This window comes from Protopterus annectens, chromosome 1.part1 (assembly GCF_019279795.1).
Source record: "Protopterus annectens isolate FY-2018-M chromosome 1.part1, PAN1.0, whole genome shotgun sequence".
NCBI lineage: Eukaryota > Metazoa > Chordata > Ceratodontiformes > Protopteridae > Protopterus > Protopterus annectens.
In genome coordinates, this window is record NC_056726.1 from 1,246,104,448 (window position 1) to 1,246,127,125 (window position 22,678).

The 22,678-nt window shown below is 40.4% G+C and overlaps 1 protein-coding gene across 1 annotated transcript in view; it reads right to left on the reverse strand.

Moving 5' to 3' along the window:
* The window catches only part of LOC122815975, a 391,333-nt gene that overhangs the window by 56,144 nt on the left and 312,511 nt on the right, over positions 1–22,678 (reverse strand). Inside the window, exon 4 of the mRNA XM_044088863.1 lies at positions 13,093–13,458. Coding sequence (XP_043944798.1) covers positions 13,093–13,458 — 366 coding nt within the window. The remainder of the gene's footprint in view (positions 1–13,092; positions 13,459–22,678) is intronic.

The window sequence follows — 22,678 nt, forward strand, 5'->3', positions numbered from 1 at the left end:
TAATGAGCCAAAATGGCAGAGGCATGGATTTTTATAGATAAAAAAGATAGAGCGTCCACTTTCCATGTTTGTCTGTGATAAGTCCTTGTGCAGAATTTTTTCAATTGATAACTTTGGGGAGAGGCAAACAGATCTATGTCTGGGCTCCCCCATTTCTTTGTTATCATGCTGAAGACTAGTGGATCTAGCTTCCACTCGTGAGGGTCCATAAGGTTTCTGCTTAAATCGTCTGCCAGAGTATTTTGTTTTCCTGGCAGGAATTGAGCTTGAAGATGTACTTAGTAAGTCAAAGCTGTGTCCCACAATGCCATGACTTGTCTGCAAAGGGGATAGAAGTGCATGCCCCCCTGCTTGTTTATATACCACATAACCATGGTGTTGTCCATCTTTATCAGTAGTTGTCCTGGATGAAGTAAGTCCTTGAAGGCTGTCAGGGCATTTTGAACAGCTAACATCTCTTTTTGATTGATATGTAGATGCATTTGTTTTGGGGTCCATATGCCCTGAATGCATCTTCCCACCAAGTGCCCCCCCCCCAAGCATAATCTGATGCGTCTGTTGTTAAGGTTTGGTTGGCAGGGGGTAGAGTGAAGGCCCGTCCCCTGGTTTGGTGACATGCCTTTGCCCACCACAGAAACTCCTGTTGTAGGCAGGGAATGAGAGGAATCATTGTTTCCAGACTGTGACAATGTTGACTCCATAAACTTTTTAGGTACCATGGAAGTTTCCTCATATGCAGTCTTGCATATGGAATCAGTAGGATGCAAGATGCCATGAACCCCAAAGCCTGCAGAGTCTGTCTTGCAGATAACTGTTTTTTGCTGCCATCAGTTTGAAGTAAGTAGTCAGTTGCCTTTGTTTGTCTGGTGTGAGGAAAACCATCTGGGCAGTTGTATTCAAGCTTGCACCCAGGAATGTTATCTTTTCAATGGGTATCAGTTGTGATTTTTTTTCGTTTATTGTGTACCCTAGGCATGTTAGAAACCTTTTCACAAATGCAGGTGCTGAAGAAGAATGTCCTTGCTCTCTGCTTGAATGAGACAGTCATCCAAGTAAGGATATATTTGTATACCTCTTTGTCTGCAAAAAGCAATTACTGGTGCCAGGCACTTTGTGAAGACCCTGGGTGCAGTAGATAAGCCAAAGGGCAGTGCAGAGAATTGGTAATGCATTAAGCCAGCCTTGAAACACAGGTATCTTCTGCATGACTCCCTTATTGGGATATGCAGGTATGCCTACTTTAGGTTTAATGTCACCAGTCAAGCATTATTGTCCAGCATGGGTAGAAGCTGCTGTAAAGTTAGCATTTTGAATTTTGGAATGCCCAGGAATGTGTTCAAATTGATAAATCCAGTATTGGCCTCCAGGCCTTGTCCTTATGGGTACCAAGAACAGTCTTGAGTAAAAACCTTGTCCTTTTTCCTGTTCTGGTACTGATTGAATAGCCCCCATATCCATGAGGGACGTAACTTGTTTCTATGCCTCTGCCCACTGATTTTCTGACAGATCCAGCCAACCATTTGCCATTGGCAGAGTATGGAAATGGAATCTGTATCCCTGTGATACTATGTTTAGCACCCACTTGTCCTGTGTTATTAACTGCCAATTTTGAGCAAAAAGTGCTAATTTTCCCCCTAAGGGTGCTGCCAAAAGCTAAGTGCTTGGTGATGGCAGAGGGAAGTCATTGAGACCGTTTTCTATAGGGTTGCGCTTTATCTCCTCCAGATTTGGAGGTAGAAGCACCCCATTGCTTTGACCTGTATGAATCTTGTGCCTGGTATCTAGAACCTTTAGAGCATCTGGATTTGCCCCTTTGAGCTCTGTTGGACCCAGGAAAGTACCAATTTTCTGTAGGCCAGTGTCTACTGAATCTTGGTGGCTGCACTTGTAAGAAGTCTTTTACAGTTTGCATAGACTTAGCTTTGTCTTCCATTTTCTTTAAAACCTCTTCTGCCTTAATGCCAGAGTATCATGCTGTAAAGGTGCATCCAGTAACTTAGCTTTAACATGATAAGACAAATGTTGCTCTTTTAGTCATGCATGCCTCCTAATCACAGATCCAGTAACTGTGGCCCTACAGGAGGCCTCTAAGGAATCAAAACCACATTGCAAAGTATGCTTTCCAACTTGTTCAGCTGCATGCAATAAGTCCTGCAATTCTTTATTTTCTGCACATTCAGAAATCAGCATCATTTTCTGTTTCAGCAATCCCATAACATGTTGTTGATATGAAACTGGCAGTTTAAGGCCCTAATTGTCAAGATTGCAGATGTATAAACTTTCTTTCCCCAACTATCCAGTGCCCTTGAATCTCTGAGGGGGTAGGATTTTTTGCTTGTTGAGGCCTTAACTCCCTTTGGACCCTGTGAAATAGTTTCAGGGTCAGCAGCAGGGTTTCTAAATAAAAATGTGTGTGAGTCAGGGACCCTGTAGTATCTGTCAGGCTTGCTGGGAGCTGGAGGCAAGGAGTCAGGAGTCAAGCTTGACTTAGAAAACACATCATCCACAATGTCTAAAACAGGGGATATGGCTAAAGGTATGTGCTGAGGGAGAAAAATGAAATCCCTGAGCCTCTTTTTTGATTCTGAGAAATCTTGACTCTCCCAGTGAAAGTGCTCCCTCAAAGTATGCAAAGTTTCTCCAAATGAATAATCATCAGGTGGAGATGCAGATGGGATAGATTCCTCTGCATCAGCATCCTCATAGGGAGGAATAGATAATTCCTGATCAGAAGAGGAATCAGAAGAAATAGAAACGTGATCTGAAGATTCATAATCAGTGTCTTGCCTAGGCCTCTTATCAGGAGGGGGTTGGGAACCCCTGATCAAGGTAATTAGGTCTTCAGCCATTTTGATCATCTGTTTTTTAGGCATACAGGCCTGTGCATGTGACTCATGCATCGGTTTTTTAGCTTTAAAAGTTGCTTTTGTCTTTGGTTTTGCAGCTGTCGTTGGTTTTATATAAAAATATTGAGGCTTGAATACACCCTCAGAAGCCTGTGCCTGCTCAGAGGCTCCGGACCCATCTGAGGGAGAGACATCCGTGGGTACAATACTTTGAGTATCTTGCGGCATGCCGGACTCCACATGGGTCTCAGAAGAGGCCTGCGACTCGAAAGTAGTGGGTATCAAGGGCTGCGAAAGTGCCTCACTGAGTACCGGCGAACCAGCGACTGGACTAGGAGAAGCTTCATCGTCGGTTTTGGACCTCGACGGTCTGTCTCTGTCCTTTTCTTTGCGTTTTTTGTGTACTCCGGTAGTCGGATTGCTATTCAACGACATTTCAGGGTAGTTAAATCTGTTTCCAAAATAGTTTGAGGCAAAAATATACCGACGCTTAATAGTGTGTTGGTTAAAGCTAGCAGAAAACCGACAGCCAGGCGCATTGTGATCAGGGCCTAGGCAAGGAATACAGTATAAATATAAATCGTTATGCGGTATTTGCTTCCCACAAGTAATACAATTATTAACTTTTTCTGACATCGGAATGGAGCAAGAAAAAAGCTTCCCCAATGGGATACTTAGCTTTAGTGAAGACTTCGGTTCTGAAACTCGAATTCGAAAAATTCAGGAGTCGGCCGACCGGCACTTGCGAACTGCTTCTGCTTCGAGCACCGTGCGGCAAGAAAGACTAAAGAAAATGGCGTTGGCTGCATATTTTATACCCCTAATGGGAGAGGAGACAGCAACCCACGCAAGACCCAAGACTTTGGAATTCAGGCCGACTGAGGGCGACCTGCCAGCAGATTACCCAAATGTAATGACTGCAACAGTGAAACAAGAGAACATCTACTACCACGATCTACTGCAAAAACACCAAAACAAACCTCAAAAAGTTCTGGGCAGGAATAAACAAGCTACTCCACCCAGGCCAAACCGCCACTCCACCCCCCTCAGCTTCCCAACAAAAATCCCCCCTAGACATTGCTAATAACTTCAACAGCTTCTTCACAGAGACTATCCAGTCTCTAGCCAACCAACTCTCTCCCAATGGCTCTAATTCTAATGCAGCCACACCCAGTACCCATACATACTTTACCTTCCAACCTGTTCCTACCCAACTTATTCATGCCCTACTTAAGAAACTAAAACCCTCCACCCTGGCTGCCATCCACTTCCCAGTAGACTATCTGCAAAAGGCTGATGACACCATAGCATACCCCATCTAAAACTTGATCAACAGAGCTATAGCTGAAGCTACTGTACCCACTATATGGAAAATCTCCCATGTCATACCTCTCCATAAAGGAGGCAGTTCCACTGAACTGTCAAATTTTAGACCCATAGCTATTCTGTCACCTCTAGTTAAAATTATGGAGAAATGTGTACACATACAGATCATGCACTACCTCACACAGAACAAGCTGTTGTATAACTTTCAGCATGACTTTAAGCCACACCACAGTACTACTTCTGCCCTCCTCTATTTCTCTAACGTCATTAACCACAACTGTAATAATAACAAACTATCCTCAGCACTCTTTCTAGATCTATCCAAGGCTTTCGACATGGTTGACCACAAAATGTTTATAAATATCTTGAAGACCTTCTCCTTAAACAACCATGCACTCCAATGGTTTCAATCCTACCTGCAGGGCAGGCAGCAGGCAGCAGGCAGTCCTATGGCAGGAGAAACTATCATCTCACCTACCCATCACATTAGGAGTCCTCCAGGGCTCAATACTAGGACCCCTTTTTTCTCCATCTTTATCAACGACCTTCATTCGGTCATCCCAGATGCTACCTGCATTCAACATGCAGATGACTCCACCTTGATTTGTTCTGACACCTCACCAGTTACTTTATTCACATTAACCCAAAATACCTTTAATACAGTGGAAAAATCGCTCTCCAATCAACATCTAATCCTAAACCCCAACATAACTAAGCTGCTCCTCTTCTCCCCCACATGCAGGACCCCCCCCCCCATGCCATCCTTCAACATAACCACTAACAATGGCACTATCATCTCCCCAGAAGCCCAAACTAAACTACTGGGTGTCATAGTCGATAACAGCCTGAAGTCTGATGTGCATATCAATCAAACTATCAAAACCATTAATAAAAAACTTGGCTCTCTTTACAGAATCAAACCTTTCCCTTACCCCACTTGCTAGAACTGCAATTGCCCATTCCCATCTACTATCAAGTCTTCTCTACACCTCACCTCTATTCTCCAACTTAAACAAAACAGATCTTAATAAATTATCATCCTGGTATAACCACATTTCCAGATTTGCTACTGGCACAGCCTGCCGAACGCACTGCTGTCACAACCTAAATCACCTAGGATGGCTAGAACTGCCTAGCCTACAGCAGTTCAACCAGCTACTAGTGGCACATAAAGTCCTTTACAAACCAGAAAATACACCTGTACTAAAAAATATTATCCTCCCCTACTTCAGCACCTGGCCACTGCGATCATCCACTAGACTCCTAGTTCAAACATACAAATCCAACTACTCAGCTGAGGACTCTCTGTTTGCCAACTCTGTTGGAAAAACATGGAACAGACTCCCAGCTAACTTGATCATAGAACCCTCACTAACTCGATTCAAAAACAAACTCAAGAAATACTTCAAAACTCATTGGTTATGTCCTTGCACTAACCCTGCCTAGTGACCTCTCTATTACTTAGGTGCCTTACCGTCAACTACTTCTAACTTTTTTCTACCACACCATTTCGGGAAGGGTCAATTGCATAACTGCTGCTCAATGTGTCTTAAACCTGAATGTAATGCTATGTATATATAACTTTGAAATAATGCTATGTTTTGCAAAGTGTTTTATAATACGTTAGTACTATATGTGCTAAATGCTGGTATTGCTTATGACTATAATCTGCTTGAAACTAGCATTTACTAAATGTTCAATGCGTATTATTATCTTGGAGCTTTTCTCCCTGGGCCACTGCTGAAAATGGACATATATCCAGTCAGACTATCCCAGTCAACAAATAGAAAATAAATAAAATAGAGAATCTCCAAACTGTGGATCCTACACAGTTTGGATTTGTGAAGGGTAGATCATGCCTGCTCAACTTGGTCAATATCTTTGAGTCAGTCACCACAGCTATGGATGAAGACAAGGTGGTTCATACAGCCTACCTTGATCTGGCCAAGGCCTTTGATATCATTCCCCACTCAGGAATCATAGAAAAACTCACTAAGCTAGGCATCAACCCCCATATCATTAGGTGGGTTGCAAATTGGCTCACAGATAGAACGCACAGTGTGAAAGTAACTGACTCCAAGTCAGACTGTCAACCAGTCACAAGTCGAGTCCCACAAGATTTGGTCCTGGATCCTCTCCTGTTTGGTATCTACTTCTCTGAAGTCCAGGCCAACATGAAGGAAGTCTGACTGACAAAGTTCACAGATAATTGCCAGTTGGGAGCTATTATTAACTCTCCAAGTGTTGACATCCTACAGAAAGACCTCAATGAAACCAATGACTGGTGCCAGAACCATGGCCTTAAGCTCCATTCCAAAATATGTGTTGTCACCCCCCCTTGGGAAAAAAGCGGTTCCCTTGAATTACCACATCAGTGGTAGCCCACTGAACACAGAAGGCATTATAAGACATCTAGGACACAGGTTGACAGCAACCTCTCTTTTGACCACCACATTGCCACTGTGGTCAGAAATTCCTTCTATGTGGCACATCTCACTACTGTGTTTTGCATCCAGGAAGAAAGAGTTCATTGTCTCCCTCTACTCTTCCCTCATTAGGCCAATCATCGAGTACAATGCCACATTTGGCATGTACCTCACTAGACACCTACAACAACTGGAGAGGCCGCAAAAGTACCTCACAACGAGGATCCTAGGCCTTAAACACTTTTCCCATATGGACAGACTCAAAAAACTCCAACGATTCTCTATCTCATATTGCCTACTTAGAGGCAATCTCTGCTTGACTTACAAAGCCATGTCTGACCCAGATCTGTACATCGAAAGAAATCCCAATCCCTCCACACCACACACTCCAGAGACCTCAATCTCATTACCACAATTAACAGAACAAGCTGGAGTGACAGGTTCATAACTCAGAGACTGCCCATGCCATGGAATAGACTTCCCATACATATCAAGCAGAGCACCTCACTGACCCTCTTCAAGAGAAATCTTAATGAGTGGATGGGAAACAGAAAATTCACCCCTGGATAACTCCAGTGGCTCTACTTGACAGAAGCACTGGGAACTAAGGTCGGGTGGCACTATGCCAGGGAAATCCTATGGCTAGGCTTGTAAAGGCCCCAGGGCCATTAGTCTAGTACACACCTATGAACCTATGTACAGAACAGCAGAGTTCAAGTCAAGCAGAATCGAGCAGGACCACAAAACAGGCTACCAAGGATGAAGACTGTGGCCTCCTGGTGTGTCACTGCATGTTCCTGCAAGGTGGCCCAAAATAATTACATTACCGGTGAGGTGAGAACAGTTGCCTCCTATGTCAAGCAGTACTCAAGTGAACCTGAAACTGGCATGGGTAGGTAGGGCTTAAATCTGCCTATCACCACAGATGAGGATCTCTCTCTCTTTCTCTCTGTTTAATCCAACTCTTGCTCCTACTGGCTGCATGGGTCATCTAGGGACCAGGAAGGAGAACCGATTGCTGACAGAGGGTGGCAGAAAGGCAAAACGTGTATTATTTTTCATTTGATTCAAAACAGATTATTCACAACAAATGATCGTCATTTTGTATTATTTATTTTGTACTTACTCTGGTAAATCAAAACAGAAGTAACCATAAAACTAGAAATGATACGCACTTATTTGAAAAAAAAAAACTTTGATAGACTCTCCCTTTGTTCTGCTTAACTGTAACAAAAAAATTACACTTATTTTCTGCCTTTCCTGTAACTAGTCTAGAGATTTGCTATATCCAGGACTCTGTAAGCGCCTGAGCCCCCCAAGCCTGTCTATGTTGGAGGGAAGCCTGCTAACTTATCAGTGGGAGTGGTAAGCACTAGGTAACCTATCTACCACATAAGGAGTGGTTTCTGGCCCAGAAATCGTAGTTATTGGCCATTTGGGCAGTTTTTCCATCTCTCTCAACTTCCTGACTTAAAAGCCCGCATTTGCACTTGTCTCTCCCCCTTCCAGTAATTAGTCTAGTCCAGATACAGATTTGCTGTATCCAGGACTGTTTGTAAGCTCCTAAACCCCTCAAGCTTTGCTGTGTTGGAGGGAAGCCTTCTAGCTTATCAGTGGGAGTGGTATGCACTAGGTAGTCTATCTACCACATAAGGAGTGGTTTTGGCCCAGAAATTGTAGTTATTGGCCGTTTGGCCAGTTTTTCCATCTCTTTCAAATTTCTGATTTAAAAGCCTGCATTTGCACTTGTTTCCCCCCTTTCCTATAACTAGTCTAGTCCAGATACAGATTTGCTGTATCCAGGAATGTTTGTAAGCTCCTGAGGTCCCCAAGCCTTTCTGTGTTGGAGGGAAGCCTGCTAGCTTATCAGTGGGAGTGGTAAGCAGTAGGTAACCTATCTACCACACAAGGAGTGGTTACTGGCCTAGAAATTGTAGTTATTGGCCATTTGGGCAATTTTTCCATCTCTCTAAACTTTCTGATTTAAAAGCCCGCATTTGCACTTGTTTCTTTCCTGTAACTAGTCTAGTTCAGATACAGATTCTTAGTTTTAGCTCTTGAATTTGCTTATTCTTGCTCAGCACTTATTCAGAACTTGTAAGCACTAAATAAGCTACAAATTACTACAGCACTCAACCTTCCACATTACCTAGAGGAAAACAGGTTTTGTACTTACTTTCCTCACTTGCTTAGAGAAAAATAGCTCTTGTACTCACTTTCCTCACTTGTCTAGAGGAAAATATTTTTTTATTCAGGCATGTCCAAGGGTCAGCTCTCAGTGTTCTCTCCTGTCTATCTGATGAATTTGGGCATCTTGGGGCAATGTAGCAATTACCTCATGTACACAGACAACCCTCTCCAACTACCACCCAACACTACAACCTGTGAGAGATGCACTTATCTAGCCAAATGGAAGGTAAAGCTCTCTCCAACCAAGACTGAACTTGACAGTCAAGAGAAGAAGGTAAACACTTGCACCACATCACACTCATCACATAGCCCCACTAAACCTACACCACCAAAATCCACACATAGAAACACAAAAACATTCACAGAGGCTCTCAATAATAATCTGCTCAAGCAACAGTGACTTCCAAAATAGAAATACAAGCAACCTCCACCCCCTAACACAACCCAAATGACACATAGCCCACAGACTCAGTGTGCCACTCAACCAAAGCCCATAAGGCAAAACAATATACCTAACACACTAGTCATTGGTGACTCTATAGTCAGGCACACTGATGTCCCACTCACCAGGCTAAACAAGGAGAAGGTTACTGTCAGCTGCCTGCTGCATGCCAGGATTCACTACATAACCTACGCACTAAGGTCACTCCACAACAAGAACAAATATTACTCTGTCATTGTCCATGTTGGTGTGAATGACCTAAGATGAACCTCCCTAGACTACATGAAAAGAGACATGGAAGAGCTCTCCGATCTTGTAGCCCAGGCAGGTATGACCCTAGCCCTGAGTAGCATCCTGCCATCACCCAGAATGATACTGCAGTAGAAGGACAAAATGATTGAGTTCAACAATTGGCTTAGATTTTGGTATCATTCTAAGGGGATCCAGTATCTGTCTGCCTGGGACGACGTGGTTGACAGACCAGGATGCTTTGCCAGAGATGGCCTGCACCTGTCACCTGTTAGATTCTGGACACTGGCTAAAGCTCTTGCTGCCCCTGTAGTGCCTTTTTTAGGCAAGGTTCAAATGACAAATTCATCACCATAACAGGAACAGTCAAGCAAAAACTGAGGGTAATGCTACTCAGTGCTAGAAGTCTAAATCTCAAAATATACTCACTCGAGGCACTCCTCAAAATGGCGAACATCGATATTTGTGCAGTGACTGAGACCTGGTTCAAGGCTCCAGAGAGCACCCCTGCATTACCACGCTATAACTCATACCACACTTTTCTGCCACCTAACCTGGACCGGAACACCAAAGGGGGAGGTGTGTCCATATTCAATAAGGATATCCACACCTCCAGGCTAGTTGCTTTGCATAATGCATCCAAGGTTATCCAAGTGCAACTAACTCTGGGCAAAACTGCAATCCAAATTGTAGCTTGCTACAGATCCCCCACCATGCCCCAGGATTCCCACTCCTCTTTTCTTGATATACTGGAAAATATTAGGGTTCAACCAAACACCCTAATAATGGGTGATTTCAACTATCCCACCATTAACTGGGAAAACTACTCATGTACCAACTCCTTTGTTCAATGCTTTCTGCAATTCATAAATTCCAATGCCCTGGATCAACTTATCTACACCCCCACCAGAGGCAACAATATCCTAGACCTAGTCATTACCAACATGAGTGACCGGTGTTCCACACCTGAAGTCAACTCCTCGTTGGTCAGATCCGACTATAAGCTAATCACCCTAGATATCCACATCCCCCACCCCCCATTAAGGAAACCATGGTACAAATTTTTTCCAAAGCCAACTTCATGCTTCTTAAGGCAGAAGTGGCAAACTTATTGACATCCATGCAGATGGACAATACAGTTACGACTGCTGAACTCTACACAAAAGCACTCTATAAGCACTTACATGAGTGCATGGATTGTACAATCCCAAACAGAACCAAGACCCTACCCTCAAAAAAAAGGAAGCCAATCTGGTGGTCCCCTGCCATAAACAAACTCTAGAACAGAAGGAAGAAGCTGTTGTAAAAGAGAGTAACATCCCATTAGTGGAAGAGCTCCCTGGTTAGCCTCAGTAAGAAGCTGAGATCCCTTATAAGATCCTCCAAATCTAGCTATGAAAACAAAATCACCACTGATTCTAGGGACAACCACAAAGCATTCTATAGCTATGTCAAGAATCTCAATGGCAACACCCAGATCTTCTCTGAGTTACAGCACAACGGCATGAAAATTACAGAACCAAATGATATTGCCAACATCCTGGCAGATAGGTTCAGTGCTAACTTTAACCCCCCTCTCACCCCCTAAAGGGCCAATATCTATACAAGACAAATGCAGAATCCCTGTAATCACAACTATGCAGGTAAAAGCTGCACTCTCTAAAGCCAAAAACACAGCATCCATGGGACTGGACAACATCCCAGGCTGCGTTTTACATGAACTTCAGAACAAACTGGCTCCCCACCTAACCACCATGTTCAATCATAGCCTCACATCAGGCTTTGTGCCCACTGAATGGCACACAGCAACAGTTATCCCACTCCACAAACGGGGAGCCACCACTGATCCCGGGAACTATCGCCCTATTAGCCTGACAAGTCTGGTCTGTAAGGCCATGGAACATATCATCATGGAACTGATAAACAAAAACATTGGTAACCTCCAAACTCTGGACCCCACCCAGTTCGGGTTTGTGAAAGGCAGATCATGCCTCCTGAACCTGATGACTTATTTTGAGGCAGTCAACAAAGCACACGAGGGTAAGGTGGTTCACACAGCCTATCTTGACCTCACCAAGGCTTTCGACACCATCCTCCATGCTGGAATTATAGCTAAACTATAGATGGCTGCCAACTGGCTCACTGACAGAACCTATACTGTAAAAGTTGTAGACTCCAAATCTGACTTCAAACCAGTGACAAGTGGAGTACCACAGTATTCAGTCCTGGGACCTAGAAGTACAGGCTAACACAGAAGGCCTTTGGCTAAAGAAGTTCGCAGATGACTGCAAACTCAGACCCAAAGTAGAGTCCCCAAATGATACGGACATCCTACAGAAGGGCCTCACTGAGACAGAGCCATGACCTCAAGCTCAATGCCAAAAAGTGCACTGACATCCCCTTTGATAAAAACTCTGCACCCATGAACTACCACATAGGCTGCAGTCTACTTAATGCCGAATGTGTGATAAGAGACCTTGGGACCCAGGTGGACAGTAGTCTCTCCTTTGATAATCACACTGCCACAGTAGACAGGAAATCCTTCTACATTGCACACCTCATCACAAAAGGGTTCTCATCCAGGAAAAAAAGAGGTCATTGTTCTCCTCTGCTCGACACTCATTAGACCCATTATAGAGTACAATGCCCCTTTTGGAATGTAAATCACAAGACATCTGCAGCAGCTGGAAAGGCCACAGAAGTACCTCACAAAGAGGATTACTGGCCTCAAACAGATGCCCTACACTGACCGTCTCAAAAAACTCCAGCTTTACTCCATAGCATATCGCCTACTCCGAGGTGATCTCTGCCTAACATATAAAGCTATGTTAAACCCAGAGCTGTTGGACATGCTACACCTACAGATATCCCAATCCCTCTGAGCTACACGTTCTAGGGACTTAAACCTTGTCCCAACAATAAACAGGAAATGCTGGAGGGATAGATTCCTGTCCCAGAGACTTCCCATACTCTGGAACAAGCTACTCATCTATGTCAAGCAAAGTTCCTCATTAACACTCTTCAAGAAAAATCTTGATGAGTGGATGGGAAACGAGAAATACATCCTGGGGATCACTTCTGTGGCTCTGCTCGATAAGGGCACATGAAAATAATTTCTTGGGTGGTGTAAGCCACGGAACCTTGTTGACTAGGCTTACTTAGGCCCCTGGGCCGATAACCTAGTACCTACCTATGAACCTACGATAGAAATAAAGACATGCATGCTACAGTAAGAGATTGAATGCAAAATAAAAACTATCATAAACAGAAAAACTGTTTCAAAGAGTTCAGCCATGTAGAGTATATATGTGTGTATTGTACCTTTAAGAAGCATTTCCAAGGACTAAACGTGCATATAAATAGCAAGCACATGCTAGCTTCAGTGCCATTTTGAGAGTGCAGTGAGAGAGTGAACAAGTATGAGACTGAGAGAAATAGTCTGTTTATAAGTTTATCTAAGTTAAAGTTATTTGCCTCAATCCTGATGTGCTTGAACATAATAAAGCTGCTTGAACAAAACCCTGGCATGTTCATCTGTTTCATCTTGACTAGACGAGCAACAAGCACCATGACTCCTAGAGTTAACTATAACACTTCTTAAAAGTGAACTTACCTACTCCCCAAAGAGCATTCTCGGTTGCATTTTGCTTTGGTTCGGTCTTCTTAGTTCCTGAAAACTGGTTTGCAGTCCTTTGATTAGACCTGCTTTGTGTACCCATTTTGTTAGTCTGATTCTGTAATGCTGTTCCATATTTTGGTTTAATAACATAAGGATGGAAATTCCAGTCCAACTTCACTATGTCTTTCAGGTCTAACAGTATGTCTAGCATGGATTCATAACCACACTGTGAGAGCTCCAGTTGTTTACCATTTATCCGAAGAAAAGCACCAGCAAAGTCTCCTGAGCTGATACCATTTGGGTACATCTCCACTACATTTTGAATGTATTGTCTTAGCTCTATTTTTGTCATTTGCTGACCTAAAATGAAAGAAGATAACCGCTTTCATTAATAATTATCAAAGTACATTCTATCAAGGTATTAGGGTATTTCTGCATTGCTTTCTTCTATGGACTTTTAATCTTCAGGCACAGATTCTGCTGCTTGAGGCTTGCTGTTCTACAACATCTAGCAGGAACCATAAACCTCATACCCCAAATGGGTAGGAGGAGGCAGAGTACCTGCACAGCTGTGGAAAGAGTTTTGAGTTTTCTACCTAATTTTTCTAAGGGAAAGTACATCCAAATCATACAAAGTAAACCCACAGGAGACACAGTCCCTTTAAAGGGGGTGCCTGAATGACTAGCTAAATGACTATTTCAGAGTCACAAAATAAGCAAACTGTGGGATTCAAACCCAGGACTGCTACAGAGTACAGGTGTAGCAGCATACTGTCTGACACATCTATGCCAAACTAGCAGGTTACTATTACCAGGCTGCTACTGCATGTAATGATACCCAGTCCAGCCCAGAAGATCATGCACAGTTCCACAGAGACTCTGGAAAATGCCTGTCACATTCCAAATGAGCTGTGCTGTTTGCACTATAACTGTATTTATTTACTTTTTACTTCTACAAGGTAAACACAACATGAGTATGCATTTAAAATCAGAACATAGAATACCAATATAAAACACAACAAGTACTAGCCTTTTATGGAGGTAGGACTGATTTGTACAAGATAAGTTGTTGTACCATCTGGTCAGTACCTGAAACAATGTCCAGAGGCACAGCCTAGACTTAGATCAATAATAAAACGTAAGACTCTTAGTGATACGTATACCTACACACACACTGTTCATTTTACAGAAATCACTAATACTAAATATAAATTGCGCATACATGCTGTCACTTCTAATAGGCATAGACAATGTATTCCAGCCTTTAGGCCTATACAATGAAAAACCCTTCATGAAGAATTCTAATGAAGAAGATAATTGCAGCAATGTGCGAGGGTTTAATTAGATGTGTGATTGGTCTGGTTACGCGGCTTCATTTTAAGCAGAAAACCAAGCAATAAATAAGAACTCAAGGAAATAGTTTAGAGATCCGGAAGAAGGGGACAATATTTGTGTTCTGGTGGACCAATAGTAAGTAACAAACATCCAAGAACTGTCACTAAAAATGGACAAATTTGAAAACAAAATGGATATTATTAAACAAGAATGCAGTAAACAACTGGAACTTCTAACTTTGGGTGAAATGATGCCAGGGAATCTTCTTGGACTAGGCTTATATAGGCTCCAGGGCCATTAGCCTAGTACACACCTATGAACCTATGTACCTATGGAATAGTGAAAAAAAACAATATGAACAGATTCTTGCCTTAGAGGAAACAGTAACTGACCCAGGTACTAGAGTGACAGGAAATGAAATCACAATGAATTTCTTCTAAAAGAAAACACCAGGCTAATAGAGAAACTGGAAGACCTTGAACGTAGCTCAAGGAGGAATAACATAAGAATATATGGAATTCCTGAGACAGAAGAGCATGCTAACATGATTCAATTCCTCAATAAGTGGTTTGCATCAGCACTAAACATGCCTGAATCCCTCTCTTTTGGAATCGAGAGGGCTTATCAGTCCCTGGCAAATCCAGCTTCATCTCTGAGTTCATCTAACCCCAGGTCTATAATAGTTAGATTTCTTTTCTCGCAGGACAAGGACTTAGTGCTGAAATCAGCTTGGACTAATTCCCCTATCAAGATGGGTGAGAAAGCTATTCGTTTTGACAATGACTACACCTCTACAGTCATATCCAGAAGAAAGGAGTGTGTTCCTCTAAGTCCTTGAAAAAAGCCAATATCAAAGCTCAAATTCTTTTTTCTGCAAGAATAAAAATCACCCTGCCAGACAGAGTGAGGATCTTTGATTCCCTACAAGAAGCAGTAGAATTTATCCAAAGGAAGAAAATACTGTCAGACATAAAAGAAATGGAATGGTCATCCCAGAGTTTGAAGAGACAGGCAACAAAAAATTATTTACTTATTTAATTACTTTTATTTTACATTTGTTAACCAAGAAATTCCGACTGGACCATGTCCATTTTCAGTGGAGGCCCGGGGAGAAAAGCTCCGGCATCTAGTTGTACAAAAACATTACAGCAAGTATAATACACAAATAAGATGTAGTAAACAGGTTACAATATACATATGGTGAACATACTAATATAACAAGAAATAACTAAAAACACTAAATAAATGATGGTACAGAAAATAAGTAAAATGACAATGTCAGTTATACATTGGTAAGAGAAGAACATATATCAAGTAAATTCTACAGTTAAAAGTTCAACTTTTCAAAGGAACAAGCAAGCAGGTGATCAGAGAGCAATATGGAGAGTTAATAGCAGTATGGGTAAGGCTATGTGATACAGGAACATAACCAAGTACTAAGGAGATGTGATTTGAGGGAGTTTTTGAATACAGAGATGGACGATGCAGTGGACACGGAATGGAGTAGAGAGTTCCAATTTCTGGCAATGGTGTGGGAGTAGAGTGCTTTCCCTGCATTATTACTGGCCTTGGTGATGGAGAGGAGAGATTTTTCGCTAGATCTGAGGTATCAGTTTGCAGTGTAGACAGTAAGTAGACTGGATATTGAGGGTTTTTTCCAAGGTATTTAAGAATACTGTAGGCTGTATCCAGCTGGCGATAGTTAAGTAACTGTGGTAACTCAAGCAATTTTCATTCTTTTAGTGCAGTACAGTGATGGGTTCTATAGGTTGAGTTAGTAGCAAACGTGGCTATTTTATTGTAGCAGGATTCTAGTTTGTCTAGGTCACACTTTCTGATTTGGGGGAAGATTGGTGCTACGTATAAAAGAGGCAAGAGGAGGTAGCTTTGTGCAAGAGTGACTCTAGCTTTTTGTGAGAGAAAGGACTTATGCCTGTGTAGGGAACGTAGATTTTTGTGTACTAGTTTTATGGTATATGTGATGTGGACATCAAAGTGAAGATTATTGTCATTTTCAATGCCCAGACGTTTGGTGTGGTTAGAGGGGGAGATGGTGGTGCTGTCCTTATATTTTATGGTAAAAGAGAGGGTTTTTTTGATCTACTGGGGGAAAATAGTAGCAATTTTGTCTTTTTTGGGATTTAGAAATAGAAGGATACCTGTGATCCATTTTTCTACAGAGTTGAAGGTATCCTGAGTGAGTGTTTGTAGGGTGGTGGGAGATGAGGCTGAGCAGATCAGGGTTGAATCATATTTATATTGAATAAGTGTGGCGTGCTGTGTAGAGCTATTGGGGTTATTTGTGAATATAGAAAATAGTAGTGGGCCTAGTATAGAGCCCTGTGGGACTCCTATGGTGGTCGGAAGTTGTGGAGACAGATTTCCTTTCCACTGGACATACTGTTGCCTGCCAGATAGGTAGCTTCTGAAGCAGGTAATAGTAGAGGAGGTGAAGGATAGTGACGTTAGTGAGTCTAGTAGGATGGAGTGGGAGACCATGTTATATGCCTTTGAGAGGTCCATGAAAATGGCTGATACATATTTATCATTCCTATGAAGGTTGATATGATTAGTGAAGGACAGAAGGGCGGTGGTAGTGCTGTGATGTGGAAGGAAACCATGTTGTGTGGTAGATATGAGATTGTGTGTGTTAAGAAATGTCACCACCTGCAAGTGGATGCATTTCTCAAGAATTTTAGATAGGAGGCTGGCAATAGGTAGGTTGTTGGAGAAGTTGTACGAGTTACCTCCTTTATGGAGAGGAATAATGTTATATACTTTCCAGAGTTTGGGTATGCAGGATTCTTGTACGGAGCGGTTGATTAGGATGGAGACAGGATATGATAGGGAGTTGATAGCCATTTTTAGGTATGTAGCAGGTATGATATCAGCTGCCAGTGTGGTTGGTTTGAGTTTTAGGTGGAGTTTTCTGATAGCTGAGGTGGGCACAGGTGATAGGCTGAAAGACGGGGTACTGTGGGATAGGTTGGGTTGCGAATGAGGTAGGCTATTTTTGGTTATTTGACTGGACAGGGCTAAGATGGACTAAGTAAAATGGTTACTAAATTGAGAAGCTATGTCTAGGGTATTTCCTGTAGAGTTGGGTGCTGGAGTAGTGGTTTTGCCTGGCTTTAGTAGGGAGTTAATGGCATGCCAGAATTTATGTGGATTCTTTGAATATTTGCATTGGGCACTAAGAAAATAGTTTTGTTTATTTTGGATTCAGACTTGGCCTTGTTTCTAAGCTGTTGATTGTACTGCCTGGAGCTAGGGGTATTGTCACTTTTCCAGATTTTCCAGGCTTTATCTCTGGCTTTTAGCAAGGCTCTAGTGTCCTTACTTAGACAGGGTGCGTAGTTGGCCTTAACTCTGATCTTTCTGCTGGGAGCAAGACTGTTAAGAATGTTAGAGAAGGTAGTATTGAAGTATTCTACTGTGTGGTCTAACCCTAGTGTTCATAGTGGTTCCCAATTGCAGTGGCTTAGGACTGTATTTAGGTATTGTGGGGTAAGGTTACGGACATCGGACTGTATTTAGGTATTGTGGGGTAAGGTTACGGACATCTCGTACTATTTTGTATACAACTGGTTTGGGGTGATTAGAGTGTTTGTGGAGTAGGAAGTTGGGGGAGATGATCACTTAGATCATCTGGGAGACACCCTACTGTATAATTTTGCTTGGGATAGTTGGTTAGTGTCCAGTCCAATATAGATTCTTTTTTTTTTTTTTTGTCTATTCTAGTTGGTTCTTCAATTAGTTGACAGAACCCATATACGTTGATATGTGTAGAGGGGCTGCTGGAGTTACAGGCTGTCCAGTCGATGTTAAGGTCACCCAGTAGGAATGTTTCCTGTGGTAGGTTGTCCTTTGTCCAGTGTAGGATGTCTTCTATTATGAGTGAGTTATTGCCTGGAGGTATGTAGCAGCATATTATATTGATCTTCTTAGTGTTTCTTAAGGAGAGGACAGAAAATAGGACTTCAGCATTTTGAAATGTGGGTAGTGTGGTGTGCAGGAGTTGGAGGTTAAGGGTGTTTTTAAAGAGAATGGCTACTCTTCCTCCTATCCTGCTTGTTCTAACAGATCTAAGTGTATTATACCCTGGGAGGGGAGAAAGCCTTCATTTTGGACACTGGATTTAAGCTAGGTCTCTGTAATGGTGAGTATATCAGGGTTGTAGTGGGCTATGAATGCATGTAGGTCTGTTAGCTTGTTGGTAATGCTTCTTAAGTTGAGATTTAGGATCAGCAGGTCAGATGATTGTTTGGCTGTGAGGGGACCTGGATTTGATGTCACCAGATGTTATCAGAGTTTGTAGGAGTGTCAGTATGTGTTTTTTAATATTAACTGTTTGTGAGCTTGGTCTATGTGTGTTTTTCCAAGTGTAATGAGTTGGTGTTATGATTGTATGTGAGTACGTTGTAGTTGTGAGACTTATAATTGTAGGGCAGATGTAGAAGTGTGAGTGGGTTTGAGAGGGAGGATTAGAGTGGGTAGCATGATAAGAGTAAATGTGCAGTGGCTGGTTTGTTTGTAAGGAAGTGAGGAAGGTTAGTGACAATACAGCTAGTGATAGGGATGGGAGTGTGGGTAACACGGCAGTCCTTATATTCTTGGTTGGTTGTGTGTAAGGGTGGTGGTGAGTTGGCTTGGAATGTGTTGTTGGGAGTGGGATCAGTGTAGGAAGTAACTGGATTGGAGGGTGGGACGGAGGTGAGAAGAGTGGGTTGGGCTAGAGATTAGGCAATTAGGGGTTAGATTGGGGGTTAGAATAAAAGTAGAGGTAGTAGGGGTAGGTGATAATTGGGGGCAGAGTAAGGGAGCAGAGTGAGCGGAGCAAATGGAGCGAGCTCACTTGCCCTGCAGTGCTGACAGTGAATATATTAGTGGAGGACTAAGGAAAGGTATGTGGAATCAAGCATTTAACTTTAGTGAATGGGGTTGTCAACAATACACTTATGGGGGTGACTGTGCACTAAACCTAATTAATAGGGTTGGATAGGTATTTTAATAAGTTTGCAGCAATTATTTAACTGGGATAAATACGTTATTGTAAAATATTAGCAGGCTGAAATATAGACAGTCAGAGCCATGTAGTCGTGACTATGAGGAATTTACTTTAATCAGATATTGACTGGAGTTTAGATTGGGGTAAATTTTAGGAGCCCTAACTGTTGTGCACACTACAGAATGAGAAAAAAAATGCTCTAATCTCCGATTATGTATAAAACAGTATTCACCTATGTGAAAAGCTTGAAATGGGAAGCCTTTTTGTTCCTTTTCTTTTTGTGTAAAACATGTCCCGTAACAATCTATTTTTGTTTATATCCTTGAAGGGAGCGGGGGACTTCCAGGACAAAATTTCCTGAAATTACATATGTGAAAAGCTTGAAAAGGGTAGCCTTGTTCCTTTTCTTTTTGTGTGAGACCTGCCCCGTAACAAGTGAGCGGTTGAAATCTATTTTTGTTTATATCCTCGAAGGGAGGTGAAGAAAGGAGCAAACAAAACTAAGAAACTAAAGTACAAGTGAATAAATTCCTTCTAATTTTAAATTATTTGTTTTATGAATCATAATATATTTGATTCTGGAAAGTATCTATGCTGTAAGGTAACGTGAATCATTTTTATTATTAACGTTCTTTTTTCCTTTCTATAGCTACTTTTTCTAATTACATATAATACTAAGTAATTAAATGACATTCTCTCTCTCTCTTTTTTCTTCCTATTCTTTTTTGTTACCAATGTTCCCTTTCTCTCTTTTCCCCACTGTAAGTACTTTACATACTTTTCTCTTTTAAATAACTGCAAATGATTTATGTCTTCTAATTCTTCAGTAATAGTATAATTTGACTTAATCCCAAAGTGCATTTTTTCTAGTGGGTCAGTGGTGGGGTAACAAGGTGTTTCTGATTAGTGTTAGACTCTTTGTTTAGATACATTTAAACATTAATACAGTCCATTAATGGTGTTTTATGTATGTATATATATATATATATATATATATATATATATATATACATATATATATATATATATATATATATATATATACATACATATATATATATATATATATGTGTATATATATCTATATATATATGTATATATATAGATAAATATATATACATATATATATATATGTATATATATAGTATATATATATATATATATATATATATATATATGTATATATGTATATATATATATATATATATATATATACACATATATATATATATATATATATGTATATATATACACATATATATATATATGCATGTATATATATGTATATGTATATATATATATATGTATATATATATGTATATATATATATATATATATATATATATATATATATATATATATATATATATATGTATATATATATATATGTATATATATATATATATATATATATATATATATATATATATACTAGGTTCCTTTTTTTGTCTATCTTGTCTATCTCTCTGACCTGGTTAACTGGTAGGTAAATGACTGAAATATTATAATATGATTTCTGATTTGAGGTAGCCTGTTGCTACTTCTAAAAATCTGTTTTTATATGAAAGGGTTAATTTTTTCATGATGTTGATGTTTTGTAAGGATACTGGTGGTCTGTGTGACTGTTCTTATTGTGGAGATTCATGACATGCACTGACAAGGCAGCTTGAGTGTTTTTTTTTTTTGTTTGTTTTTTGCTTTCTGTAAACTCTATAAGCTTCAAGATCTGAATTTCCTGCCAAAAAATGTTTTCTTCACTAGAGACAACTTCTGTTGTGCATGGGTCTATTTAGATACTTTTTAACAAGTTTATCTAGCTGCAGCTTGAGGAAACAACAGTGATGACACCGTCTGACCTTTTGAACTTGTTAAATGGTTGTACTTAGAATTCTTTTCTCTTGAAATTTTGTTATGCTTCACTAGATACTTTAAATGGTAAATAATTAGTTCTGATAAAAGTGTTTAACTCCTTTGAAAATGCCTATGTTCTCTTATAGATGCATACATTCTGCAGATTCCATGACACTATTAGTAACTAAATGACATCAAGCGAACTAGGAGCTGCATTAGAAAACTCATTATGCATATTGACATCATACTTACATTATATAACTAAACGTTTAGTAACTAAACAGAGGGTTGTGAGGCCCCTTTTTTTTTCTCAACCCCCCTTCCTGATGAAAGACGTCAACATAGATATTGTTAAAATATATGAGTAATATGTGTGTAATTGCAAAATATAATATTTATGTTGTAATAAGTTATTTATATATGTGTATATATATATATATATATATATATATATATATATATATATATATATATATATATATTCAACAGATCCGTACATGAAAAATGTTAGCTAGATGACTGACAAAATGGTTAAATTATCTGATGTTTCCTGAAAAGTCTTGGAAATGACAAACTTCTTAACCTTCAGCTTCTAGTGTTTATACATACTTTGATCTGATGTGTATTTCTGGCATATCTACATATTAGAGGTGCTATTATCACATGTGACATTCATATAGCTTCAGATAATTTGGACACTCTCATTCTAATGTATATTTAATGGATTCAGATTTCTTCAGTTGCTTTCATAATGCTTTTCTTTTTTGTTTTTATACTATATTCTAAGCAGAGATGGATAATTTGTGTCATTTGGTACTGGAGAGGTGGTGGATGGATGGTTTAGTTAAGTTTTTAACTAAACCAGAAACTTTACATTTCATGTATGCGTTTGTAAATAGTTTGGGTTTTTTTAAAGTAGTGCTTAATACATTTTATGCATCCATGATAAGTAAGTTTTCAGCAGATTTCAAGTCAACACGGAAGAAAGGTCTTTCAGTTAGTAATAACATACATATTATAGTCAATGGCTTATGAATGTTTATCATTAAATATTAATTGTTTGAACAATAATGTCAAAATGGCTGGTTTGCTTAAATATATCAAAATGCATAAAGCCCAGATCATCTTTTTACAGGAAACCCATCTATTAAAAAAATATCTACAAAAATACTCATTCAATGGATATACCATTCTGGCTGATTCATGTTTTAAGACTAAGAGAAGGGGCTCTCTTATTCTATGGAAAAATACTTATATTATGCCAAGAAGTATAGATACAATTTCAGATAAAGTTGGGATGCTAAGCATGGTTATTTTGGAAATCAATAGGAAGTATTATACATTGATTAATATATACTAGATAGCAGGACTGAGTACTAAATATGT